Source organism: Pholcus phalangioides, unplaced genomic scaffold (assembly GCF_987345545.1).
Source record: "Pholcus phalangioides strain wild (caught in Gottingen) unplaced genomic scaffold, Ppha-v1.0 ptg000019l_1, whole genome shotgun sequence".
NCBI lineage: Eukaryota > Metazoa > Arthropoda > Arachnida > Araneae > Pholcidae > Pholcus > Pholcus phalangioides.
The window spans coordinates 55,154-78,174 of NW_028301612.1; the positions used below are offsets into that span (position 1 = coordinate 55,154).

Here is a 23,021-nt window from a genome sequence, read left to right on the forward strand (position 1 = left end):
TGAAATTTTGCATAAAAACATTTAAAAAAATATATTTTTTCTTGTTTCTGCATAGGCTACTCAGCCTAGAACCACCCTTTAGTGATTTCCTCTAGAACTTCTAAATATAGGTATGAAGACGCTTTAGTTCGATTTACCGTAGAAATAAAAGAAGTGCTAACAGATTGCAACTCAAAAATGCATCTGAAAGCCAAAGGATGAGTTTGTAATTGAAATAATAAAAAAAATGACGAACATACCCTCTCCTCTGGAAACAACAGGAATGAGCATTAGAATTACTTCCCCCAATCGATGACATAGAACTGACTGCAGATTGAAAACACAAATTAGATCATTAAAAAGTTCAAACTATTTACATCCATTCTTTTGAAAGCAACAAACAAAAATTTAAAAATGATTACATGCATTACACAGCCGTTAATCACTTCTACAGACCTGAACAATCAGTTCATAAAATCAAAAGTCAAGAATATCAAAGACATTCAAAGGAATGGCATTGTTTGAGACCAAAGGATGAGTTTGTAACATAGTTTGTAACATAGTTTGCAAAACCAACCAGCAACTTTAATAGTAAATTCAATCATACACTTCAATCAATTTAATAATCACATTTTTTTCAAAGACAAGATGATGTAGTTAATCATGGGCAAAATTAACTTGATATTTTAAAAATAAGAGTTAGCAATTGCTTCAAACGTATCAATAATGCAATATGTGAGCAGTCTCTTCCATTTTAAGACCATTCCTAGTTATGACGGATTCCGTTTCCTTATTTACAGGGCTGGATTGATTGATTGTGTAGTTGAAGATATCTGTCAAAAAGATGGTACAAATACAGAAAAATTGATAATATTGCAAACTAGAGATCACGTTAAAGCTCAGTTTTTGGAATGAGATTTTGTCCAATTTCTCTAAAGTTAGCTTCAGCTATTTTAACAGTATCATGGGGGGGGGGGGGGGGGTCCTTTGTCACTGATTTTTCTGAGAGGCTCTCTCTACCAGCTAAAAATTCCTGCCTACCAATTTGCATACTAACTCTCGCAAATTGTTAACAGATCTACTTATCATGAGGTCCTCGGGGTTGTGTCTGGGTGAGACTCACGCATTAATAAAACAAATCATTATCATTGCCAAAAATGACAAATTTAAGAGAGTAAGCCAAGTACTACAGAATAAGGACGTGAACTTAAAAATGCCCAAATCTTTGAGTCATTAGCGGATCGACTGCATGGTTTCAGAGAGGTTTTATCTTATAGTTAATTATTATTACCCATGCGAGACAGTTCGGTGCCTCTCTAGCGTATAAGTCGCACCAGTAAAATAACCCCGAAAACTCGCTGCTGTGTTCCCAGACAGCTGAAATGAGCAAAATATTGTCGCCTGGCAGTCTAGTGGTTAGGTAGGCTATCCTCTGATTGTGCAAGTCTGGGTTCAAATCCCAAGTTCTTCGATGTATACTAACACTAACAAATTTCCTGGACAGATCTTAAGGATGTCTTTGGAGTGCGTGCGGATCACGTTTTAAAAAAAATTAAGAGTTTCTCTTCTCTGCGAATCATCCAGTCCAGTATGCTCGTAGTTTGAAATTTTGCATAAAAACATTTAAAAAAATATATTTTTTCTTGTTTCTGCATAGGCTACTCAGCCTAGAACCACCCTTTAGTGATTTCCTCTAGAACTTCTAAATATAGGTATGAAGACGCTTTAGTTCGATTTACCGTAGAAATAAAAGAAGTGCTAACAGATTGCAACTCAAAAATGCATCTGAAAGCCAAAGGATGAGTTTGTAATTGAAATAATAAAAAAAATGACGAACATACCCTCTCCTCTGGAAACAACAGGAATGAGCATTAGAATTACTTCCCCCAATCGATGACATAGAACTGACTGCAGATTGAAAACACAAATTAGATCATTAAAAAGTTCAAACTATTTACATCCATTCTTTTGAAAGCAACAAACAAAAATTTAAAAATGATTACATGCATTACACAGCCGTTAATCACTTCTACAGACCTGAACAATCAGTTCATAAAATCAAAAGTCAAGAATATCAAAGACATTCAAAGGAATGGCATTGTTTGAGACCAAAGGATGAGTTTGTAACATAGTTTGTAACATAGTTTGCAAAACCAACCAGCAACTTTAATAGTAAATTCAATCATACACTTCAATCAATTTAATAATCACATTTTTTTCAAAGACAAGATGATGTAGTTAATCATGGGCAAAATTAACTTGATATTTTAAAAATAAGAGTTAGCAATTGCTTCAAACGTATCAATAATGCAATATGTGAGCAGTCTCTTCCATTTTAAGACCATTCCTAGTTATGACGGATTCCGTTTCCTTATTTACAGGGCTGGATTGATTGATTGTGTAGTTGAAGATATCTGTCAAAAAGATGGTACAAATACAGAAAAATTGATAATATTGCAAACTAGAGATCACGTTAAAGCTCAGTTTTTGGAATGAGATTTTGTCCAATTTCTCTAAAGTTAGCTTCAGCTATTTTAACAGTATCATGGGGGGGGGGGGGGGGGTCCTTTGTCACTGATTTTTCTGAGAGGCTCTCTCTACCAGCTAAAAATTCCTGCCTACCAATTTGCATACTAACTCTCGCAAATTGTTAACAGATCTACTTATCATGAGGTCCTCGGGGTTGTGTCTGGGTGAGACTCACGCATTAATAAAACAAATCATTATCATTGCCAAAAATGACAAATTTAAGAGAGTAAGCCAAGTACTACAGAATAAGGACGTGAACTTAAAAATGCCCAAATCTTTGAGTCATTAGCGGATCGACTGCATGGTTTCAGAGAGGTTTTATCTTATAGTTAATTATTATTACCCATGCGAGACAGTTCGGTGCCTCTCTAGCGTATAAGTCGCACCAGTAAAATAACCCCGAAAACTCGCTGCTGTGTTCCCAGACAGCTGAAATGAGCAAAATATTGTCGCCTGGCAGTCTAGTGGTTAGGTAGGCTATCCTCTGATTGTGCAAGTCTGGGTTCAAATCCCAAGTTCTTCGATGTATACTAACACTAACAAATTTCCTGGACAGATCTTAAGGATGTCTTTGGAGTGCGTGCGGATCACGTTTTAAAAAAAATTAAGAGTTTCTCTTCTCTGCGAATCATCCAGTCCAGTATGCTCGTAGTTTGAAATTTTGCATAAAAACATTTAAAAAAATATATTTTTTCTTGTTTCTGCATAGGCTACTCAGCCTAGAACCACCCTTTAGTGATTTCCTCTAGAACTTCTAAATATAGGTATGAAGACGCTTTAGTTCGATTTACCGTAGAAATAAAAGAAGTGCTAACAGATTGCAACTCAAAAATGCATCTGAAAGCCAAAGGATGAGTTTGTAATTGAAATAATAAAAAAAATGACGAACATACCCTCTCCTCTGGAAACAACAGGAATGAGCATTAGAATTACTTCCCCCAATCGATGACATAGAACTGACTGCAGATTGAAAACACAAATTAGATCATTAAAAAGTTCAAACTATTTACATCCATTCTTTTGAAAGCAACAAACAAAAATTTAAAAATGATTACATGCATTACACAGCCGTTAATCACTTCTACAGACCTGAACAATCAGTTCATAAAATCAAAAGTCAAGAATATCAAAGACATTCAAAGGAATGGCATTGTTTGAGACCAAAGGATGAGTTTGTAACATAGTTTGTAACATAGTTTGCAAAACCAACCAGCAACTTTAATAGTAAATTCAATCATACACTTCAATCAATTTAATAATCACATTTTTTTCAAAGACAAGATGATGTAGTTAATCATGGGCAAAATTAACTTGATATTTTAAAAATAAGAGTTAGCAATTGCTTCAAACGTATCAATAATGCAATATGTGAGCAGTCTCTTCCATTTTAAGACCATTCCTAGTTATGACGGATTCCGTTTCCTTATTTACAGGGCTGGATTGATTGATTGTGTAGTTGAAGATATCTGTCAAAAAGATGGTACAAATACAGAAAAATTGATAATATTGCAAACTAGAGATCACGTTAAAGCTCAGTTTTTGGAATGAGATTTTGTCCAATTTCTCTAAAGTTAGCTTCAGCTATTTTAACAGTATCATGGGGGGGGGGGGGGGGTCCTTTGTCACTGATTTTTCTGAGAGGCTCTCTCTACCAGCTAAAAATTCCTGCCTACCAATTTGCATACTAACTCTCGCAAATTGTTAACAGATCTACTTATCATGAGGTCCTCGGGGTTGTGTCTGGGTGAGACTCACGCATTAATAAAACAAATCATTATCATTGCCAAAAATGACAAATTTAAGAGAGTAAGCCAAGTACTACAGAATAAGGACGTGAACTTAAAAATGCCCAAATCTTTGAGTCATTAGCGGATCGACTGCATGGTTTCAGAGAGGTTTTATCTTATAGTTAATTATTATTACCCATGCGAGACAGTTCGGTGCCTCTCTAGCGTATAAGTCGCACCAGTAAAATAACCCCGAAAACTCGCTGCTGTGTTCCCAGACAGCTGAAATGAGCAAAATATTGTCGCCTGGCAGTCTAGTGGTTAGGTAGGCTATCCTCTGATTGTGCAAGTCTGGGTTCAAATCCCAAGTTCTTCGATGTATACTAACACTAACAAATTTCCTGGACAGATCTTACGGATGTCTTTGGAGTGCGTGCGGATCACGTTTTAAAAAAAATTAAGAGTTTCTCTTCTCTGCGAATCATCCAGTCCAGTATGCTCGTAGTTTGAAATTTTGCATAAAAACATTAAAAAAAATAATTTTTTTTCTTGTTTCTGCATAGGCTACTCAGCCTAGAACCACCCTTTAGTGATTTCCTCTAGAACTTCTAAATATAGGTATGAAGACGCTTTAGTTCGATTTACCGTAGAAATAAAAGAAGTGCTAACAGATTGCAACTCAAAAATGCATCTGAAAGCCAAAGGATGAGTTTGTAATTGAAATAATAAAAAAAGTGATGAACATACCCTCTCCTCTGGAAACAACAGGAATGAGCATTAGAATTAAGTTCCCCCAATCAATGACATAGAACTGACTGCAGATTGAAAACACAAATTAGATCATTAAAAAGTTCAAACTATTTACCTCCATTCTTTTGGAAGCAACAAACAAAAATTTAAAAATGATTACATGCATTACACAGCCGTTAATCACTTCTACAGACCTGAAAAATTAGTTCATAAAATCAAAATTAAAGAATATCAACGACATTCAAAGGAATGGCATTGTTTGAGACCAAAGGATGAGTTTGTAATTGAAATAATAAAAAAAATGACGAACATACCCTCTCCTCTGGAAACAACAGGAATGAGCATTAGAATTACTTCCCCCAATCGATGACATAGAACTGACTGCAGATTGAAAAGACAAATTAGATCATTAAAAAGTTCAAACTATTTACATCCATTCTTTTGAAAGCAACAAACAAAAATTTAAAAATGATTACATGCATTACACAGCCGTTAATCACTTCTACAGACCTGAACAATTAGTTCATAAAATCAAAATTCAAGAATAGCAAAGACATTCAAAGGAATGGCATTGTTTGAGACCAAAGGATGAGTTTGTAATTGAAATAATAAAAAAATTATGAACATACTCTCTCCTCTGGAAACAACAGGAATGAGCATTAGAATTAGGTTCCCCCAATCCATGACATAGAACTGACGGAAGATTGAAAACACAAATTAGATCATTAAAAAGTTCAAACTATTTACCTCCATTCTTTTGAAAGCAACAAACAAAAATTTAAAAATGATTACATGCATTACACAGCCATTAATCACTTCTACAGACCTGAACAATTAGTTCATAAAATCAAAATTCAAGAATATCAAAGACATTCAAAGGAATGGCATTGTTTGAGACCAAAGGATGAGTTTGTAACATAGTTTGTAACATAGTTTGCAAAACCAACCAACAACTTTAATAGTAAATTCAATCATACACTTCAATCAATTTAATAATCACATTTGTTTCAAAGACAAGATGATGTAGTTAATCATGGGCAAAATTAACTTGATATTTTAAAAATAAGAGTTAGCAATTGCTTCAAACGTATCAATAATGCAATATGTGAGCAGTCTCTTCCATTTTAAGAACATTCCTAGTTATGACGGATTCCGTTTCCTTATTTACAGGGCTGGATTGATTGATTGTGTAGTTGAAGATATCTGTCAAAAAGATGGTACAAATACAGAAAAATTCATAATATTGCAAACTAGAGATCACGATAAAGCTCAGTTTTTGGAATGAGATTTCGTGCAATTTCTCTAAAGTTAGCTTCAGCTATTTTAACAGCATCATGGGGGGGGGGGGGGGTCCTTTGTCACTGATTTTTCTGAGAGGCTCTCTCTACCAGCTAAAAATTCCTGCCTACCAATTTGCATACTAACTCTCGCAAATTGTTAACAGATCTACTTATCATGAGGTCCTCGGGGTTGTGTCTGGGTGAGACTCACGCATTAATAAAACAAATCATTATCATTGCCAAAAATGACAAATTTAAGAGAGTAAGCCAAGTACTACAGAATAAGGACGTGAACTTAAAAATGCCCAAATCTTTGAGTCATTAGCGGATCGACTGCATGGTTTCAGAGAGGTTTTATCTTATAGTTAATTATTATTACCCATGCGAGACAGTTCGGTGCCTCTCTAGCGTATAAGTCGCACCAGTAAAATAACCCCGAAAACTCGCTGCTGTGTTCCCAGACAGCTGAAATGAGCAAAATATTGTCGCCTGGCAGTCTAGTGGTTAGGTAGGCTATCCTCTGATTGTGCAAGTCTGGGTTCAAATCCCAAGTTCTTCGATGTATACTAACACTAACAAATTTCCTGGACAGATCTTAAGGATGTCTTTGGAGTGCGTGCGGATCACGTTTTAAAAAAAATTAAGAGTTTCTCTTCTCTGCGAATCATCCAGTCCAGTATGCTCGTAGTTTGAAATTTTGCATAAAAACATTTAAAAAAATATATTTTTTCTTGTTTCTGCATAGGCTACTCAGCCTAGAACCACCCTTTAGTGATTTCCTCTAGAACTTCTAAATATAGGTATGAAGACGCTTTAGTTCGATTTACCGTAGAAATAAAAGAAGTGCTAACAGATTGCAACTCAAAAATGCATCTGAAAGAACAGGTAAACAACGATTATGGTTCACCAAAAATAACGTAATATCAGCTGTTAGAGGTCCTTTCAATAAAAAGGAGATTCTCAATAAGGAAAGTATTAAATCAAACAATGAACTGATGTTTAATTCATCTATGTAAGGAGGATGATTCTACATGACCCTCCTCATCTACAACAAGCACACATATCTATAAACAGACAGAGTAAAAGGAGAAAAAAAGAGAGGAACTAAAACTAAAGAGTGTGGGTGACCTCTTCCTGGAATGTCGTCAGGGAGAGAGGCCCCTTTTGGGTGGTTTACCCTTCATCCTCTCTGGTGTTTGGCAGCTAAGTCTTCCAAACAGCTTGGACCCATAAAGACCAATCTTTCAGGAACTTTGAGTGCCCGACCGAATCTGCATGTTGGTCCTGCATAGTCCATGAGAGGATCAGGATCTGAAAAAAAAAAATTGTCACAAGAGAACAAATTAGAAGGTGCATTATCATGCATTTCCAATGGAAAAATTCTTTGTATTGGACACACAAATGTTCCGGATTGAGACTTCACTATGACAGTCCTTATTTTTCTATCTCTCCCTGGAATCAGCTGAGTGATTCTCGCCAAAAGCCAATCCATTCTTCTTTTTTTTTTTTGGAATTGTCCCCAACAAGGACGACATCCCCAACTTTCAACTAGGTTGATGATAGTTTCTTCTTTCTTTGAATTAGTGGACCCAAATATTCTTTACGAAACCACTGTCGTAAATCGTTTGACACTTTCTGTCGGTATCAGACTCTCACATAAGGGGTCTTGAACTGATGACTGACTCACAGTCACACAACATTGTTGACAGCTCTTCTAGAAAAAGAACAGTTCTTCCCAAGGTTTGCCTGAGCAATTCTTCAAGTGTGCGTACTAGTACTAGCCTTTCCCACCATGCTGCCGTGGGAGGATTGAATTTCCAGCTAATACGTTGTGTGGAAGAGTATTTACCTATTTTCTCCCAGTCTATAGCACTGAAACTATTGTCAGCACCCCTGAAGTTGGTACCATTAAGGGAATATATTACCCGCGGTTTTCCCCTCCTTGCTATGAATCGTCGCAGTGACAGAAGGAAAGCATCGGTGGATAGAGCAGAAACTTAACTCCAGATGTGCAGCTCTATATATTGCGCATGTAAACAAAAAACTATCCAGGTCTTTTCCCTCTTCTTAATATACAAGGGTCCTGCCAAATCTACACCCACAACTTCGAATACGGAAGCATCCTGTACCCAGGGCCCGATCATGACAAATCGGGGCCCTGGGCAAGGATACTTTTGGGGGCCCCCCTCCTCTCTAATCTAAAATAGATTTCTCGGGTGTAAAACGATATAAATTGCATATTTTTAGAATTTTTTGTCTGATCAAAAACTTTTGAACATAAAACTGAAAATTTAAACCATTTTGTTTCACGTGTACCCTTTAGTTATCAAGAAATAATAAAGTATGAGACAAATACTAACCACATCAATAAAATCACCAGTTGCGTGGCTAATGCATCACAAAAATGTTTTACTGTGAAGTAATTCACTTTTTTTTCTGCTTTTCATTTTCGCAAAATCAAGAATTACATTACTGAAATCCAATTTTTTTGTTACTTCTCCTTCAATGCAGAGTAATGCTAAAGAGCTTAGTTTTTCCTGCAGAATACTAGAGCGTATGGGAGACTTTAGACGCTTTAACAAAGAAAAGGATCTTTCACCAGAACAATTTGTTACTGGCAATGTTAAAAAAATTCTTATGGCACTATCAACATTGGAAAATGTCTCTTCCAGCTCTAAACATTTCAGTTTTTTAAACATATCTGCAATATTATATCCATCTTCCACAAGTGAAGAAAATTGCTGTAGCTCTTCAGGAAAAGAATCATCTAAATCCTGAGGGTAGGATTTTTGCAAAGAAATCGCTTTATCCATAAGTTTTGATTTCAACTTCATTTCACTCAGGCAAGCAAACTTTTTCGCTGTGCTATTATACGGCTCTTTACGAAAAGAAAGGTGTGAAATTAAAGCATCACAAACAGCATAATAAATACTTGATTTATAAGCTTCACGAGGTGTCAGGTCAACTTCACAGCTATGTACTGCATGAGGATCTTTGCTTCTTGGCTTTAATTTTTTTCTTGCTACATCGTAATCAACATCCGGCTCACACATATCTCTTGCTAATTTTTCATACTCCTCAAAATTGTCTCTCACATATTGAGTAAATTCAATTAAAGATTGGTACAAAAGTGTGACACGCGTTAAATTCATAGATGATTTTTGAAGTTCCACACTGGTTTGATTAAGCCTTTGTAAAAGGGTATCCCATACAACGATGTTCAGTACAGTTTCCAACTTTTTCAACGTTTTCAAAAGGGATTGTGCCTCCAATTTTGTGTATGCAGTTTCATTTTCTTCTGTACCTAATCTGTTAAGAGTAAGTACAATGGCATTATAGTTCTTCCTTAATGATTTAACGGCATGAGCATCAGCACACCACCTAGTACTACTGCGGTTCTTCAATGTTGAAAAATCGCCACGTTTTTTCAGTTCTTCATTTAGTATCTGCCACCTGTGTGTTGATGAAGAAAAGAAAGTATATATTTGTTGCACAAGACAAAAAAACTGCATTGCACCACTGCATGACTCAACAGCATTAACACCAACCAAGTTAAGAGAATGAGCTGCACAAGGAACAAAATCAGCGGAAGGATTTATGCTTTTTATTCGGGCTTGTAACCCAGAATATTTGCCGGCCATATTTGATGCATTGTCATAGCTTTGGCCACGACAATTTAATACATTGATTCCAGCATCTTTTAGAGTTGTTAAAACAATTTCTGCTAGGGTTTCTGATTTATGGCTGTACATTGGAACAAATTTCAGAAATCTTTCCACAGGTTCAGCTTCGACAACATATCGAATCACAAAACACAACTGATCAAGATGAGTAATATCTGGGGTAGAATCAATAATAATTGAGTAGTATTTGGCAAGCAGAATTTCATCAATGATTTGTTTTTCCACTTGTTTAGCCATTATATGAATAAACTGATCGACACATGTTGAGGACAAATAGCTTACATTTCCTTTGCCAGGATTCCCATATCTCTCCAAATGTTTTGAAAGAAATGGATCAAATTTGGCTATCACTTCTAAACAGCCTAAAAAATTTCCATTGTGCCTAGATCCAACAGTTTCATTATCACCAAAAAAAGGTAGACCCCGTATAGCCAAAAATTTCACAACAGCAACAACTCGTTTAAGCACAGACATCCAATACTTCGTCTCCTCTTCATATTGCTGTACCAAAGATGAATCAACTCTTTGTGAGACATTTGCCCGGAGTGACAGATCCATCATGGCTTGCTTATGTGAAGAAGAGTTTTCATGCTCTTTTAATCTGGTAGCAGCATGCTTCCAGTCCCAAAATCCTTCAATTAGCTGACCTTTACATGAGCTGTTGCTATTGGCATGTAGCAATTTGCACACCCAACAAAATAACATTTTCGATGAAGCTGACAAAACCAACCATTTCCTTAAAAGTTTTTCACCATTTCTTTTGGTATGATAAAATTGAGAAATAGTGAGACTTCTCTTCACACCTCCAAAAACTCTTTCAGTCTCCGATAGCAAATCGGTATTTTGAGGAGGGGGATTACATATAAAATATTCCACCATTTCATTATTAATAACAGTCCACATTGCTGGGTCTGGATAAAGAAAATTTTCATTTTTCTCAGTAGCAGCTAGGCTTACACAACTAGGCTTACTATCATCATCATCTTGAATCTCAACATTCCTCAAACATGCTCTGGAATTATCATATTCATTAATTATTGTTTCATCATCATCAGATTCAGCTTTAGATTGTTCATTACATGGCGCATTGACTTTTGCATGTGCTGCAAAATAATTTTTTAATGAACTAGCAATTTTTTTTCCCCCTCATCTTTCTGTTTTTTCAACTTTCTCTTTGCAGAGCCAGATAAATAAGTTCGAGAGGACATAATTAAACTTATAATATTGAAGTTACCATTGAGCTATAAAATGCTAAACATGCTGAAAACAAACATTGTTTGCTTTTCTCTGTTATGGATTGTGATGCCTTTACAACGGCTAGCATCGCAGCACCGGTGCTTCTTCTCATCTGAGATTTAACTTTTTTTGGTATCAACAGAAAATTCCCTGAACCGACCAATCGGAACTCATTTTTCCTTTATTAGAAAAAGTAGTATTACAGTTGAATAATAGAAGTTCAATTTCTCTCCCAATAACTGTAAAAATATTTTATTAATGTAAAAAAAAAATTATATTTATAGTTTCTATTCTTTAAAAAGTTTAGATGCATTACAAAAACGAAATTCCTTTTTTTCTAAGTATTTAAGTTTTACTTAAAAAAAACAACTTTTCAGACTTTATTATTATAGATTTGGGGGCCCCCTTCAAGCTGGGGGCCCTGGGCAAAGTCCCGATTTGCCCATGCGATAATATGGCCCTGCCTGTACCCTATCCAATGGAAGTGATACTGGATCACTGTTAAGTGATTTTGCCTGAAATCGTTTACATCTAACAAGACACTTCTTATGAACCTAATACCTCTGAATATCCAGAATTTTTCTCTTAGAATACTTAGAAGAATTTGGGTCTCTGCATGGCAGTTTTCTCTATGGTAATATTCAATTAGCCGACGAGTAAATGGGACATTTATCAGGTAATAAGATAGACGATATGAATGAGGGTTTGTCTATGCGTTCAGTTATTCCAGTCCTCACTCGTATTATACCTTCCTCATCTATGAATGTATTAAGAACAAGAATATCCTGAGGGACAGGAAAGCATTGTGTCTGTACTATTCTTATTAGTGTTTTTTCTGCCCTTTCAATTTCCTCAACAGAGAGAGTTCTCCTCTCAACTTGGATGAGTTTTCCCTCCTGACATTGAAAATGAAACGCAGGATCCAAGCTATACAAATACAAATACAACACCACAACAGGCAAAATGCCCAACGAGGTGGCTGATAAAAAGATGCCCATAAAAATATGGTTGTCATATGTTTCAAAAATACAGCAACCCAATTAAAAATGCAATTAACACAAATTACAAACAATATATACACATGATAAAATATTATACAATGCCCATAAAGAATACTTATGGTTGTCTTATTCTAAGAATGGATAGCTTCCCGATTTACCCCAACATGTTTATCGTATTTCTTTTTAAACGTGTCAATTGTGTTACAATTTACTACCTCCGGGGGTAAGCTATTCCATTTATTAACAACCCTATTGGAGAAAAATTCCCTGCGACACCATAACCTTGCATTGTCCCTCACCAATCGATACTGGTGTCCCCTTGTAAAAGCAGTCGATTGGCGGTGTACTAAAAGTTCATGGTCCATCCTATCCATCCCATTGAAAATTTTGAACACTTCGATCATATCTCCTCGACACCTGCGTTCATCCAATGTAAACATATTCAAAAAATGAAGTCTTTCTTCATAACTCAAGCCCTGTGTGCCAATAAGGACACGCGTAGCTCTTCTCTGCACCCCTTCAACCAAGTCTATGTCCCTCTGTAGGTATGGTCTCCAAAACCTTACAGCATACTCCAGTCCAGGACGAACTAAGCCTCGAAAAAGCGGAAGAATGACTTTAGGAGAACGCGAAGAGACCTTTTTGAAAATGAGACCAAGCATTCTATTCGATTTTTTGACAACCGCTGAACAATGTTCAGAAAACTTAAGTCGCTCGTCAATGAGAATTCCCAAATCGGTGACTCTAGTTGCATCCGGGATAGTGACACCATTCAACTCGTAAGAGAACCGTGGGTTGTTCGAACCAAAATGAGCGACCATGCACTTATCTACGCTAAACGTCATGCTCCATTCATTTGCCCATGCTGCAATCTTGTTTAAGTTGGTCTGGAGCAACTCCCTATCGCTTTCATTCCCGATTACCCCATTAGCTTCACATCATCTGCGAATTTGCTAGTAATTCCATCGATACCCTGATCGAGTTTATCGATAAAAAGTGAAAAAAGTATGGGGCCAAGGACACTTCCCTGAGGAACTCCACTTGTGACGTCTGTCCAACCAGAGAATTCCCCGTTCACCATAACTATCAAACGGATAAGCGATTGATAATTTGAAAATCTCACAGAATACCATGGAACTTCCTTCACTTAAAAATCGAGATTATGCAATTTCACCTTCCTTCTCTCTGAGTCCACTTGTGTCATTTACAAGCAAAAAACGTAAATAATCCCGGTTTCGAGGAGAAACACTCAATTGAAGGAACGCTTTCTCTATATCGGCAGACAACCCTATGGGATAAAATCTGAACCGATCCAAAATGTCTGTTATCAATTCAATCATGTTAGGGCCAGTATACAAACAATCATTTAATGATAATTGTCCTTTCTCTCTGGACGATGCATGAAACACCGGTGTAATTTTCATCGTTTTGCTATCTGCTCTCACAACAGGTCTATGAGGCAAATAATGGCTATTTTCATTCTCACTGAAACCTTTTCTATAAATTTCATTTTTTCCCATTCGTGGAAAACGGATTGGTATTCCATTAACATATGTTTCTCGGCGAATCTACACATACTTGTTAATCTGTAACGCCTCAAATCTTTGTTATTTGATAATTGCGGTGGATCAATTTTGAATGGCCAATCCACTTCTAATCTGCCACCGTCAAGTGTTTTCAAAGTAGATTTGAAATTTTCAACAATTTTTTATCTACCTCCTCATTTTATTATTGAAAATTTCAATAACATAATTTTATGGAATTCAGTCATCACATAGTGCGGGGACAGTAAAAGTTATTTTTCATTTGTCAATCATTGATGATGAGAAACAGGGAAAAGACATTTCTCCCATGTCCAACACAGAAGATGGTAAAAATGGTGAGGGGAATGGTTAATCTCCATAACCTAACTATAATACAATGGGAAAGACTCATAAAAACCTTTTTTATTTCACCAATTTATCTCTATAAGTGGTACAGCAAAAATGAGTAAACCCACCTTTAAAAAATACCGTACCTTTTTTTGAATGCAGTAAGCTTTCTTCCGATTTTCAGCAGGTGCAAACTAAGGGGTATAGGGAAAATTGTTCCAGTGAGAATCAATTTTACAAAATATCTCGCGTCGTAAATGCTAAAATAAGAACCTTTTAAGAAGGCAAGATATTTCATCAATGCCGCTGAAAGGGTTAGCAAAACCACTGTAACGAGGAAAACGATATATCTCATTCTGAAACATCAACGTTCATATCAAAAACATGCAGCAACTGAGGATTGATTGGTATTTTGCATAACATCACACAGTGCGTTTGCAGCCACAGAAAAATGTCCACGATTGAACTTCGACCAAATATGTGTTCTTAGTATGTGAAAAAGGAAAAAAAAAAAATCCAAAAAATGATGGAAATACAGCTAAAATCTCATGTTATGACGACACTTAAGGGACAACAGAAAAATATCATTATACAAGATTTATCGTTATATAGTAAAACCTCCTCTTTTGCTGACACCGGTGGGACGAAAAGATTCGTTGGTAAAAGATGGGTGACCTTTGATGAGGGGTTTGAAATGCATACTTTTATTATACGAGGGGAAATTGTTATTTGGCCGTAAAAAGGGGTGACCGCATCAGAGGGATGTCTGTTAAGAGGGATTTTATTTAGAATGGGGCGGATAGTGATTTAGATGAAACACCGATTATTCGGCGGCCGAATATCGATTTCCTAAAATTCATCACAGTTATAAATATAGTATATAGTTGGTGTTCTTCATTGAAAATAAAATTATTGGTAATTTCAAATGATTTATATTGAACTTTAAATATGCAATTTATTATTTAATTTAAAAAACTGGCAATTGGAAGATTATTTATTTGCCATGATACGGACAATCAAGTTTAATGATACATTGCATTTTAATATTTACAGCACTTAATGCAATTTTACATCTAATTAAAAAAATATCAACCATAATTTCTCGTCCATTTCCAATTCATCCCATTTTTCTCAGCTAGTGATGCTTATTTTTCTCTCATTTTATCTCAAAGATGTTTTTTTCCTCTTTTAGTAGCTCAATACGTATCTTGCCTAGGTATATCCTTCAATTAGTGTACTTGTGTACACTATAATTCATGCTCACTCTTACACCTTATTGCAGTAGGATTTTATTTTCATTTTAATGTTCTCTTATCGTAGAAATTCACCCTCACATAACCTCTTTTATAGAAAAGGATACATACCACAAAATTTAATATAATCAGTAAATTTTTTATTTATGGGAAAAATTCCAATTAATTAATTTTTTAAAATTAGTTTGTAGTGATTAGATATACATAGAAATTTGTCTGAATACCTAAGCATTATTCGGCTCATCTCTAGTTTTATTGTAGATGGAATACTTCAACACTAGAGGAAATGTACCGGGACCAAAGAATTAATATTGTTATAAGGGCAATCATCCATCTTACACAGGATTTTCACTGTATTTACAAATGATTTACATAAAATATAGCAAGAATAATAAATAGACCACGAGAAACCGTTTTTATCAATAGAACTTACCTGTTTCTAGGAAGCCATCTTGATCTGCTTCAAATGAATCTTTATTCCCTCTTTTTTTGAATTGACCAAAGAAACTTTGAGATCATCATCAACATCAACTGAAGATGTATCCAATCACCCAACTGGAATATCAAGATCCGAGATCCACTTTCAACTCTCTTCATGCAGGGAGCCACACACAAACTGTCATTACAGCACCAACCCAGAACATGGCCGGATGAAAAAGATGAAATTATAATAAAATTCAGGTCTACCAATTAGAAAAAGTAGGATGGGGATGGCACCCCCCCCCCCCCTTAGAACTTAATCATAGTACACTAATAAAAAAAAAAATCCCTAAAAAATTGTTTTTTTCTTTTTGAAAAATATATTTTTTTTTTCACATCACCTTTTTAGTACCCTGTAAGATTGACTCGAGCCAAAGCAAAATGACAGAAATGACTTGGTTTCAAAAAAATTTTCGGCCTAAATAGGGTTAGCCAGATTAACACCCACACATAATTCTTTTCTCTCTCTATATTATTCTAGAGGATATTTCAACATTATAATTATTGACAAATTATTAAATAAGTAAATGAAAGGCCAATTTATCGAAGTTCTAAGAAGTACTGAAACCGTACTTCAGTTCTTAAGGAACTGCTGAAATCGCATCCGAATAAAAAAACGCATTTTTCCTCCATTGACTCTGAGTAGTTTCATGGATTTGGATGATTATTATTTATTTTTTACTTCATTTACTTTTATTTTTATATTGTAATATAATTATATCATCGCGTTATATAAAGCGAAATCTTAATAAAACGGTACTCTTCGGACAAGAAAAAATATTGTTGTAGAGAGATTATCGTTACATAGAGCAGTTTCACATTAGAGTTAGGTTTGAAAGCTTAACCGGACTTGAAAAAATATAGTTGTGGAGGGATTTATCGTTATATCGAGTATCGTTGTAGCGAGGTTTCACTGTATACTATACTTGGTAATGAGTACATTTCGAATTGATCCCAATCAATCAGAGCATCAAAAAATCACGATTTTTTACAAAAAAAAATTAACTGACTGCTTATTAATTGAAACAAATCTTGTTAATCATTAAGAATGCATATTTTCATATCACCTACCCATTTCTTTTGACCAAATCTAACAAATTTAATTAAGCATCAAATTGATTAAACTAATAAACGAACAATAAACAAACGAACCACAAGCAAGAAATATGAACATCCAAAATCTGTGTTGACGTAATATGAAAAACTATTGAGCCCGAATTAACTTCATTGATTACCATTTTCTTATACAGATCTGTATAGATCAGTGTTTTTATTCAGGTGGGCACCCCTCCCCCCAACCTTCCCCCGTTGCAAGTAAATGCCTGGTGGCAACTCAGTATTATCGTACGATACATGTACCAAATCGTTAGAAGTTCCGCAGAGGAATATGGACGAAGTGCATGTCCGGTTTAGTAGTAATAATATCACCACATGGTGCAGGGTTTCTTAATTCACTCAATGTACTCAGAATCAAATATATGAAAAACATTCTATTGACAAGATTATTTATCCTGCTCAATTGATGAATGCATTTATTGTGATGTGTTTCTGACTTGCATGATGCTTAGTAATTTCGGCATATACACACTTATTATTTCAAAGATTTATTAAGTTTTGGTAAAATAAACAACGAGCAATCTCTAGACTTTTTCACATCAAAATTTCAATTCCAACGGCAATTACGTTATTATTATTAAATCAGCAATTAGGGCATATAATTCAAGACTTTATACAAAACATAACTTCTCTGTTTTTTTATTACGGGAACCCTAGTGTCCTGTTGTCATACATTCCAAATACTTGGAGCAGTTATATCTCTAAGTTTAGCTCCTTATATTTTTCTGCAATTTCTCCCAAGCACAAAATCTAGAAATAAAACAGCTATCTTTCTGCACTGTATCTAGGAATTAGAGGTTCAAGTCAAAATTTATCCGATCTTCTATATATCTCTTTTTATCAAAAAGTTTACCACTTAAATTTCTCTCTCGTGATTTGAAATCAATGATTAAAAAAAAATCAAATAATTTGCGTACCCTGCAATAAATTGTAAAATCCCGAAGAAAATGCGTCGTTTTTTTTCAAGGAAAAACACTACTTAAGTTAAACCGCGCCATCGCGAGTAGGAAATGTTATCCGATGTTGAAGAGGAGTGGGTTCCCCCCCCCCCCCCGCTATCAGTATCTTCCTCCAAATATTCGGGGGGGAGAGAACGCAGATGCAATAGAGCAGCGGTTCTTAACATTTTTTGACACTCGGAGCCCTTTCTGGTATGTAATTTCTATGGCGGAGCCCCGTAGACCTATTTTCTATTTATTCATCAAAGTTACTTACTTTTATTAGTCAAAAATATTATAATTAATTTTTTTTTAATTTACTGGTTTTTTTTAATTTCCTCAAGTGGCCGCGGAGCCCCGAAACAATTGAGAACCAGGATTGTTAGGATAATTGATTTTTTGGGATAAAAGATTATTTACGGGAAAAAATAGCACCAATATATCATAGGCGCAATATATCATTAGGGGGAAAGCATTTACGGCCGCTAGCGAAACTTCTACAATAGTGCACAAATTGTAATTTCCCGACTGAAACGCTTTCGGTTAGGGGCCGTTCAAGTATTACGGCATCATCGATGGGGGAGGGGGTTTCCGATTTGCTGACAGGGGGAAGGGGGGGTCAAAAATGGCTAAAAATTTGCTTACGTAATACTTGAACGGCCCCTTACCCGATGTTTCGGTTGATCAGTATTCGGATAATTGATACTCTACTGTAGTACCAAGATTTCCCTTTTATCCTTATATTGTCAATAATCAGTGCAGGATATGAGCTTATATCGCAAAAGCGACAGAACCTGGGCGTGCTCGGTTCTAAACTAATCAGTGCGGATACGGATCGGATTCCTGATAAGCATGAGGAGATAGAATGACCTGACCCTACACTAAAAAAAGGGACAATTCCTCTAAAGTGGACAGATCAAAAATTATGTTCATTCGTTTATTCTTTAGGATCAGCACATGAGGTTTTGCATCTGGGAAGTAGGTGAGCTAGAGGCGCCTCTGAAATTAGTTTTCAATGGGGTTATTGAATAAAAATAGACAAATCCCGGAGTCACAGCATGAGCCTTTATCGCAGTTCAAGAAAAGATAATCTGGAAAAAACATTATGTACAGAAAGTGGTTTCAAATTTTCAAAACCAGTAGAACTAAGCCGACCTGAACTCAGAATTTAGAATAATATACAGTCGAATCCCGTTATAACGAACTCGTAAGATACCGGAGAAATCACTTCGTTTCCAGGTTTTTATACTGTTCCGATGAAAACTTATCGGGGGGGGGGGGGAGATCAGAAAAGTGTTCGTTAAAACGAGATTTTCACTGTAACGGTATTCGTTAAAACGGGATTCGACTGTACATTTAACCGTAAGTACTTCTGTATACTTCTCAAATAATTCCAATTTCACAAATCATTTATAAAGATCAGAAAAAAAACGAATTTCATATAAAAAATTAAATACCTGCCAATACAAGTTTTTGAATCAAGTATATATAATGGTTTACATACCAAAATTCTTCAAAATACTTAAAAGTAAGAGAACAGTAAATTTGCTCATTACAACACCATTGCAAATGAATTTAGCGAAGGTTGAGCAAACATTTTCCCATAGCCCCCACATTTAGGAGTAGGGCCCGAAGGCCGGGATCTTTTGTGGGCCCCCGTCTGGTTTTTCACGGGCCCTTCTATAGTTAAATTAAATATTGAGAAAAAGCAAAAAAACTAAGAGAATTGTTCCGAGCCCTGTCAGCCCCACCCTAGTGGGGCCATGAATTTCCCATAACTTGAGCTTTCATAAGATAAAATTTTCGAAAAAAAAAAAAATTAAACATAAATTCTTATCGAGAGAACTTTCTTAATAAGCAACAAGTTTTGAAAAAAGAGCAAAATTCAGAGAAATTAACTAAATTATAGACCTATCACCTTGTATAAAACAGCTCGTCTTAAAACAGCAGCAATAACACGTATTAGTGACTCAGGAAACACACACACAATTTGCACTCAACATTCCCGCAACTACAGTGGTTAGCGTTATCAGAATTAACAAAAATTATAAACAATATATACACATGATTAAATATTAAACGATGCCCATAAAGAAACTTGAAAGAGTTGAACTGAGGCACTTAAAAATTGGGACTTACCCATTTCTAAAGTGACTGGAATCTGTTTCTCATCAACGACTTCAGCAGTGTTAAATTCCTTCATAAAGTTGTAGCAAACGCAATTGATGACATCAACTGAATTGCGCACCAAGAGTTTCGACTGCAGGTAAGAATGGCCCCTGGAGACCAGTTAGGACTACGGTTCTTGCACAATGGTGATTAGCTCAGCAAAGCGGTCCGGAACGATGACGCTCTCGCAAGAAGTAGTAGAGATAGGTTGGAATTAACACTGTTAAAAATATTAGAGGTTCAGTCTAAACAAACGCGTCCTATCTCGTAATTATTTCCATTGATTACACGAAGTCAAAACTCAAACTACATTTTTTTTAAGGAAATGATTAACGAAACTGAAGCAGTGAACTTCACATACAACAACGCTCGACGGCAATCACCTGCGGAATGGCGAATTTTCCCGCGTAAACGGGGGTCACGGGGTTCCAAAAGTTGTCACAAGGTGCTTCCCCGAATGCTATTGGTCAGGTTCCACGAAACCCGCCACATTCCGACGCCCCTTTCTTTGGCGGGGGAAAAAACTGTTGTATCTCAAATATGAAAAAATGACGAATCTCATCGTTGCTGACGCGTTCCTTGGTTTTGCGCAAGATTTTTGTGGTGAGTTACTTTAAAAATGTAATAATTACTGTTGATTTTGTTGCTTTTTGTTTGGTCTTCTCTTTTCTTATTCAGATAATATCATCTAATATTGGTCTCGCACATGTCAGAGACTTGAGACTCAACCACACATGAAGAATATTTCGGTCAGCATTGGCGTACGCAAGAGGGGGGGAGGTGTTGGAGTTCTTACCGCCTCCCTTGAGCTAAGATTATAGTGTTATTTTACAGGAAAAAACGAAACCCGCCCCCCCCCAAGAAGGAAAAAAAATCTGTAAACCCCCTCGAGAACATTCTGCGTACGCCTATGTCGGTCAGTGTCTATCAGTTTTATTTTCTATATTTTTCGCGGGTTATTTATATTATTTGCGATCAATACATTTATAGCATCCTCAACTTATTGCTGGTGCTCACAGAAGCACGGAAGAGTGCTCGATTTCGAACTTGCGAGTTGTTGATCAACTTTCTAGTTCAGAGGCCTCCTACACATGGCCCGAGGGCCACTTGGACCTTCGAAGCGTTCAGCAGTGGTCCGCCAACGAAAATGTTTACGTAGTTACACATTTTATAGAGAAATGCTGAAAAAAAAAATCCCTCAATGAAAAAATGTATTCGAGAATTTGTGAAAGAAGTAATTTCAAATTTGAATTTAGAAACCATTTCAGAACTAATGAGAGAAATAATTACAGAATTAATGAGGGGAATGATTTTATAAGAATTGAAAGAAGTGACTTCAGAATGAATCAAGATTCATGCTTGATGAAAAATTCTGTGTTATTGCCTAAAATATATTTTCAATTTGGAATCTATCGTTTATATACCTACGTATTTAATACTGGTACACTATGATATCATGTCTGAAACAGCAACTTGCTTCTTTCAGAAATATACCGGGTGTATAGGTAACAGGGCGTATGGTATTTTATTGGCGAACCGTTCAGGCATGTACAATTAGAAAAAGTGTCCAATTAACGTGTAGCACTTCTATGTCATTCATGTTGCAAGGGGTTGTGTCGTTTTTAAAATAAAAATGTTGGCTTTCTACACGGACAGCCTGTGCTCAAGAACCCAATTACACAAAGATGTTGCCCTGTCTCTCCTGGTGCTAACAAAAAAGGTTCTACGCGTTTTTAAGTGCAATATTCGATAAGATATTCGAATTCAAAGAACGGAGGGGAAAGTTAGGAAAAAGCGTTAAATGTATACAGGTAAAACCATTACCTCCTAGACCTACAGCATAGTTTGCTTCAAATGTTCTTGTTTTCCATCGTCCCCTTCAGAAATTTTTTCATCATCCCCCCCCCCCCCCGTAGCATACTATGTTACACCCGCAGCTTCTATCGCTCCCGAACCATTCCATCGCCCACCGGGGGCAAAATTGCCCGCTTTGGGAAACACTGTCCTGGAGGTTCAAGCCACAGAAGGAGTATCTGTGACGTCACTAAGTTAGGCGCTATTTTCTCGTGTTGAAAAGGTTTCTTCCCTGCAGTACCGAAGAATACATACGTAATCTACTTTACCCTTAGACTTTCCCCATTCCCGACCGAATTTTCTCTCAACAATCAAACATAAAATTTTAATGGAGTTCATAAAGTATTAGGAGGTAATGGTAAAACGGTTTTCTCCTGTACTTAACGATGTTTTTTTTTTTCTCAACTTTCATCCGTTTTTCGAATTTGAATATCTCAGTGACTATTGCACTCAAAAACGAGCAAGTTTTTTTTTTTTTTTTTGCCCTGTCTCTCTTGCAGAGACGATAAGTTTTTAATTGGGTTCTTGAGCACAGGGTAGTTAAATGTTAAAAAGTTAACATTTTATTTTTAATAACTATACAACACACCTCTTGCAATATGAGTGACATATCTGAGTAGATACTACACGTTATCTGGATACTTTTTTAAATTAATAGTATGCCTCTAGGATCAACGGTTCGCTATTAAAATACCGCATACCCTGTTACTTATGCACCCTTTATATCATGAATATTAAATGCTGCACCATAAACTGCAAAAATGAAGAGCCCAAAATCAACCAGGGGGCCCAAACTTATTGAAAGCGTTTCCCAATTCTGAAATTGTTTCATTTGTAAATTCCTAATTTTAATCAATTCTAGGAATTGATGGGGATTCACTTATGGAATTTTTTCATAAATTCTGAAATTTATTCCTGCAAACATTCCAAATTTGTATCAGTTCCTATAATTTTTTCCATCAATTTTAAATTTTAAATTTCTTATTTCTTTCATTTTAAATTTTAATTCCTAATTTCTGGAAACTGAGTAAAAACAGCACAGTCTATTAGTTTTCCTTCTTATCTTCCGGTATTATCTTGTTAACCGGGTTAGGAAAAATCGAAACAAATAAATAAGAAAAATAATTTCTATTATATGTGAAATTGCTACAGAAT

At 35.8% G+C, this 23,021-nt stretch overlaps 1 protein-coding gene across 4 annotated transcripts; it reads right to left on the minus strand.

Annotated features, from left to right (window-relative positions):
• Positions 1-240: 240 nt before the first annotated feature.
• LOC149071060 (uncharacterized) lies at positions 241-11,234 on the minus strand. 4 transcript variants are annotated; one of them, XM_089248235.1, is made up of 6 exons: positions 5,615-6,337; positions 5,300-5,366; positions 4,983-5,050; positions 3,402-3,468; positions 1,821-1,887; positions 241-306 (listed from the first exon to the last, which is right to left on the minus strand). In XM_089248235.1, exons 1-5 carry the CDS (start codon positions 5,667-5,669, stop codon positions 1,857-1,859), a joined length of 288 nt encoding a protein of 95 aa, XP_089104361.1. In that variant the 5' UTR covers positions 5,670-6,337; the 3' UTR covers positions 241-306; positions 1,821-1,856. The 4 variants fall into 4 exon arrangements, 3 of the variants coding, with proteins under 3 accessions (XP_089104361.1, XP_089104360.1, XP_089104359.1); XM_089248234.1 differs by lacking the exons at positions 241-306; positions 1,821-1,887 and adding an exon at positions 7,443-7,573 and having other exon boundaries at positions 2,541-3,468; positions 5,615-5,678; XM_089248233.1 differs by lacking the exons at positions 241-306; positions 1,821-1,887 and having other exon boundaries at positions 2,541-3,468.
• Positions 11,235-23,021: the final 11,787 nt, after the last annotated feature.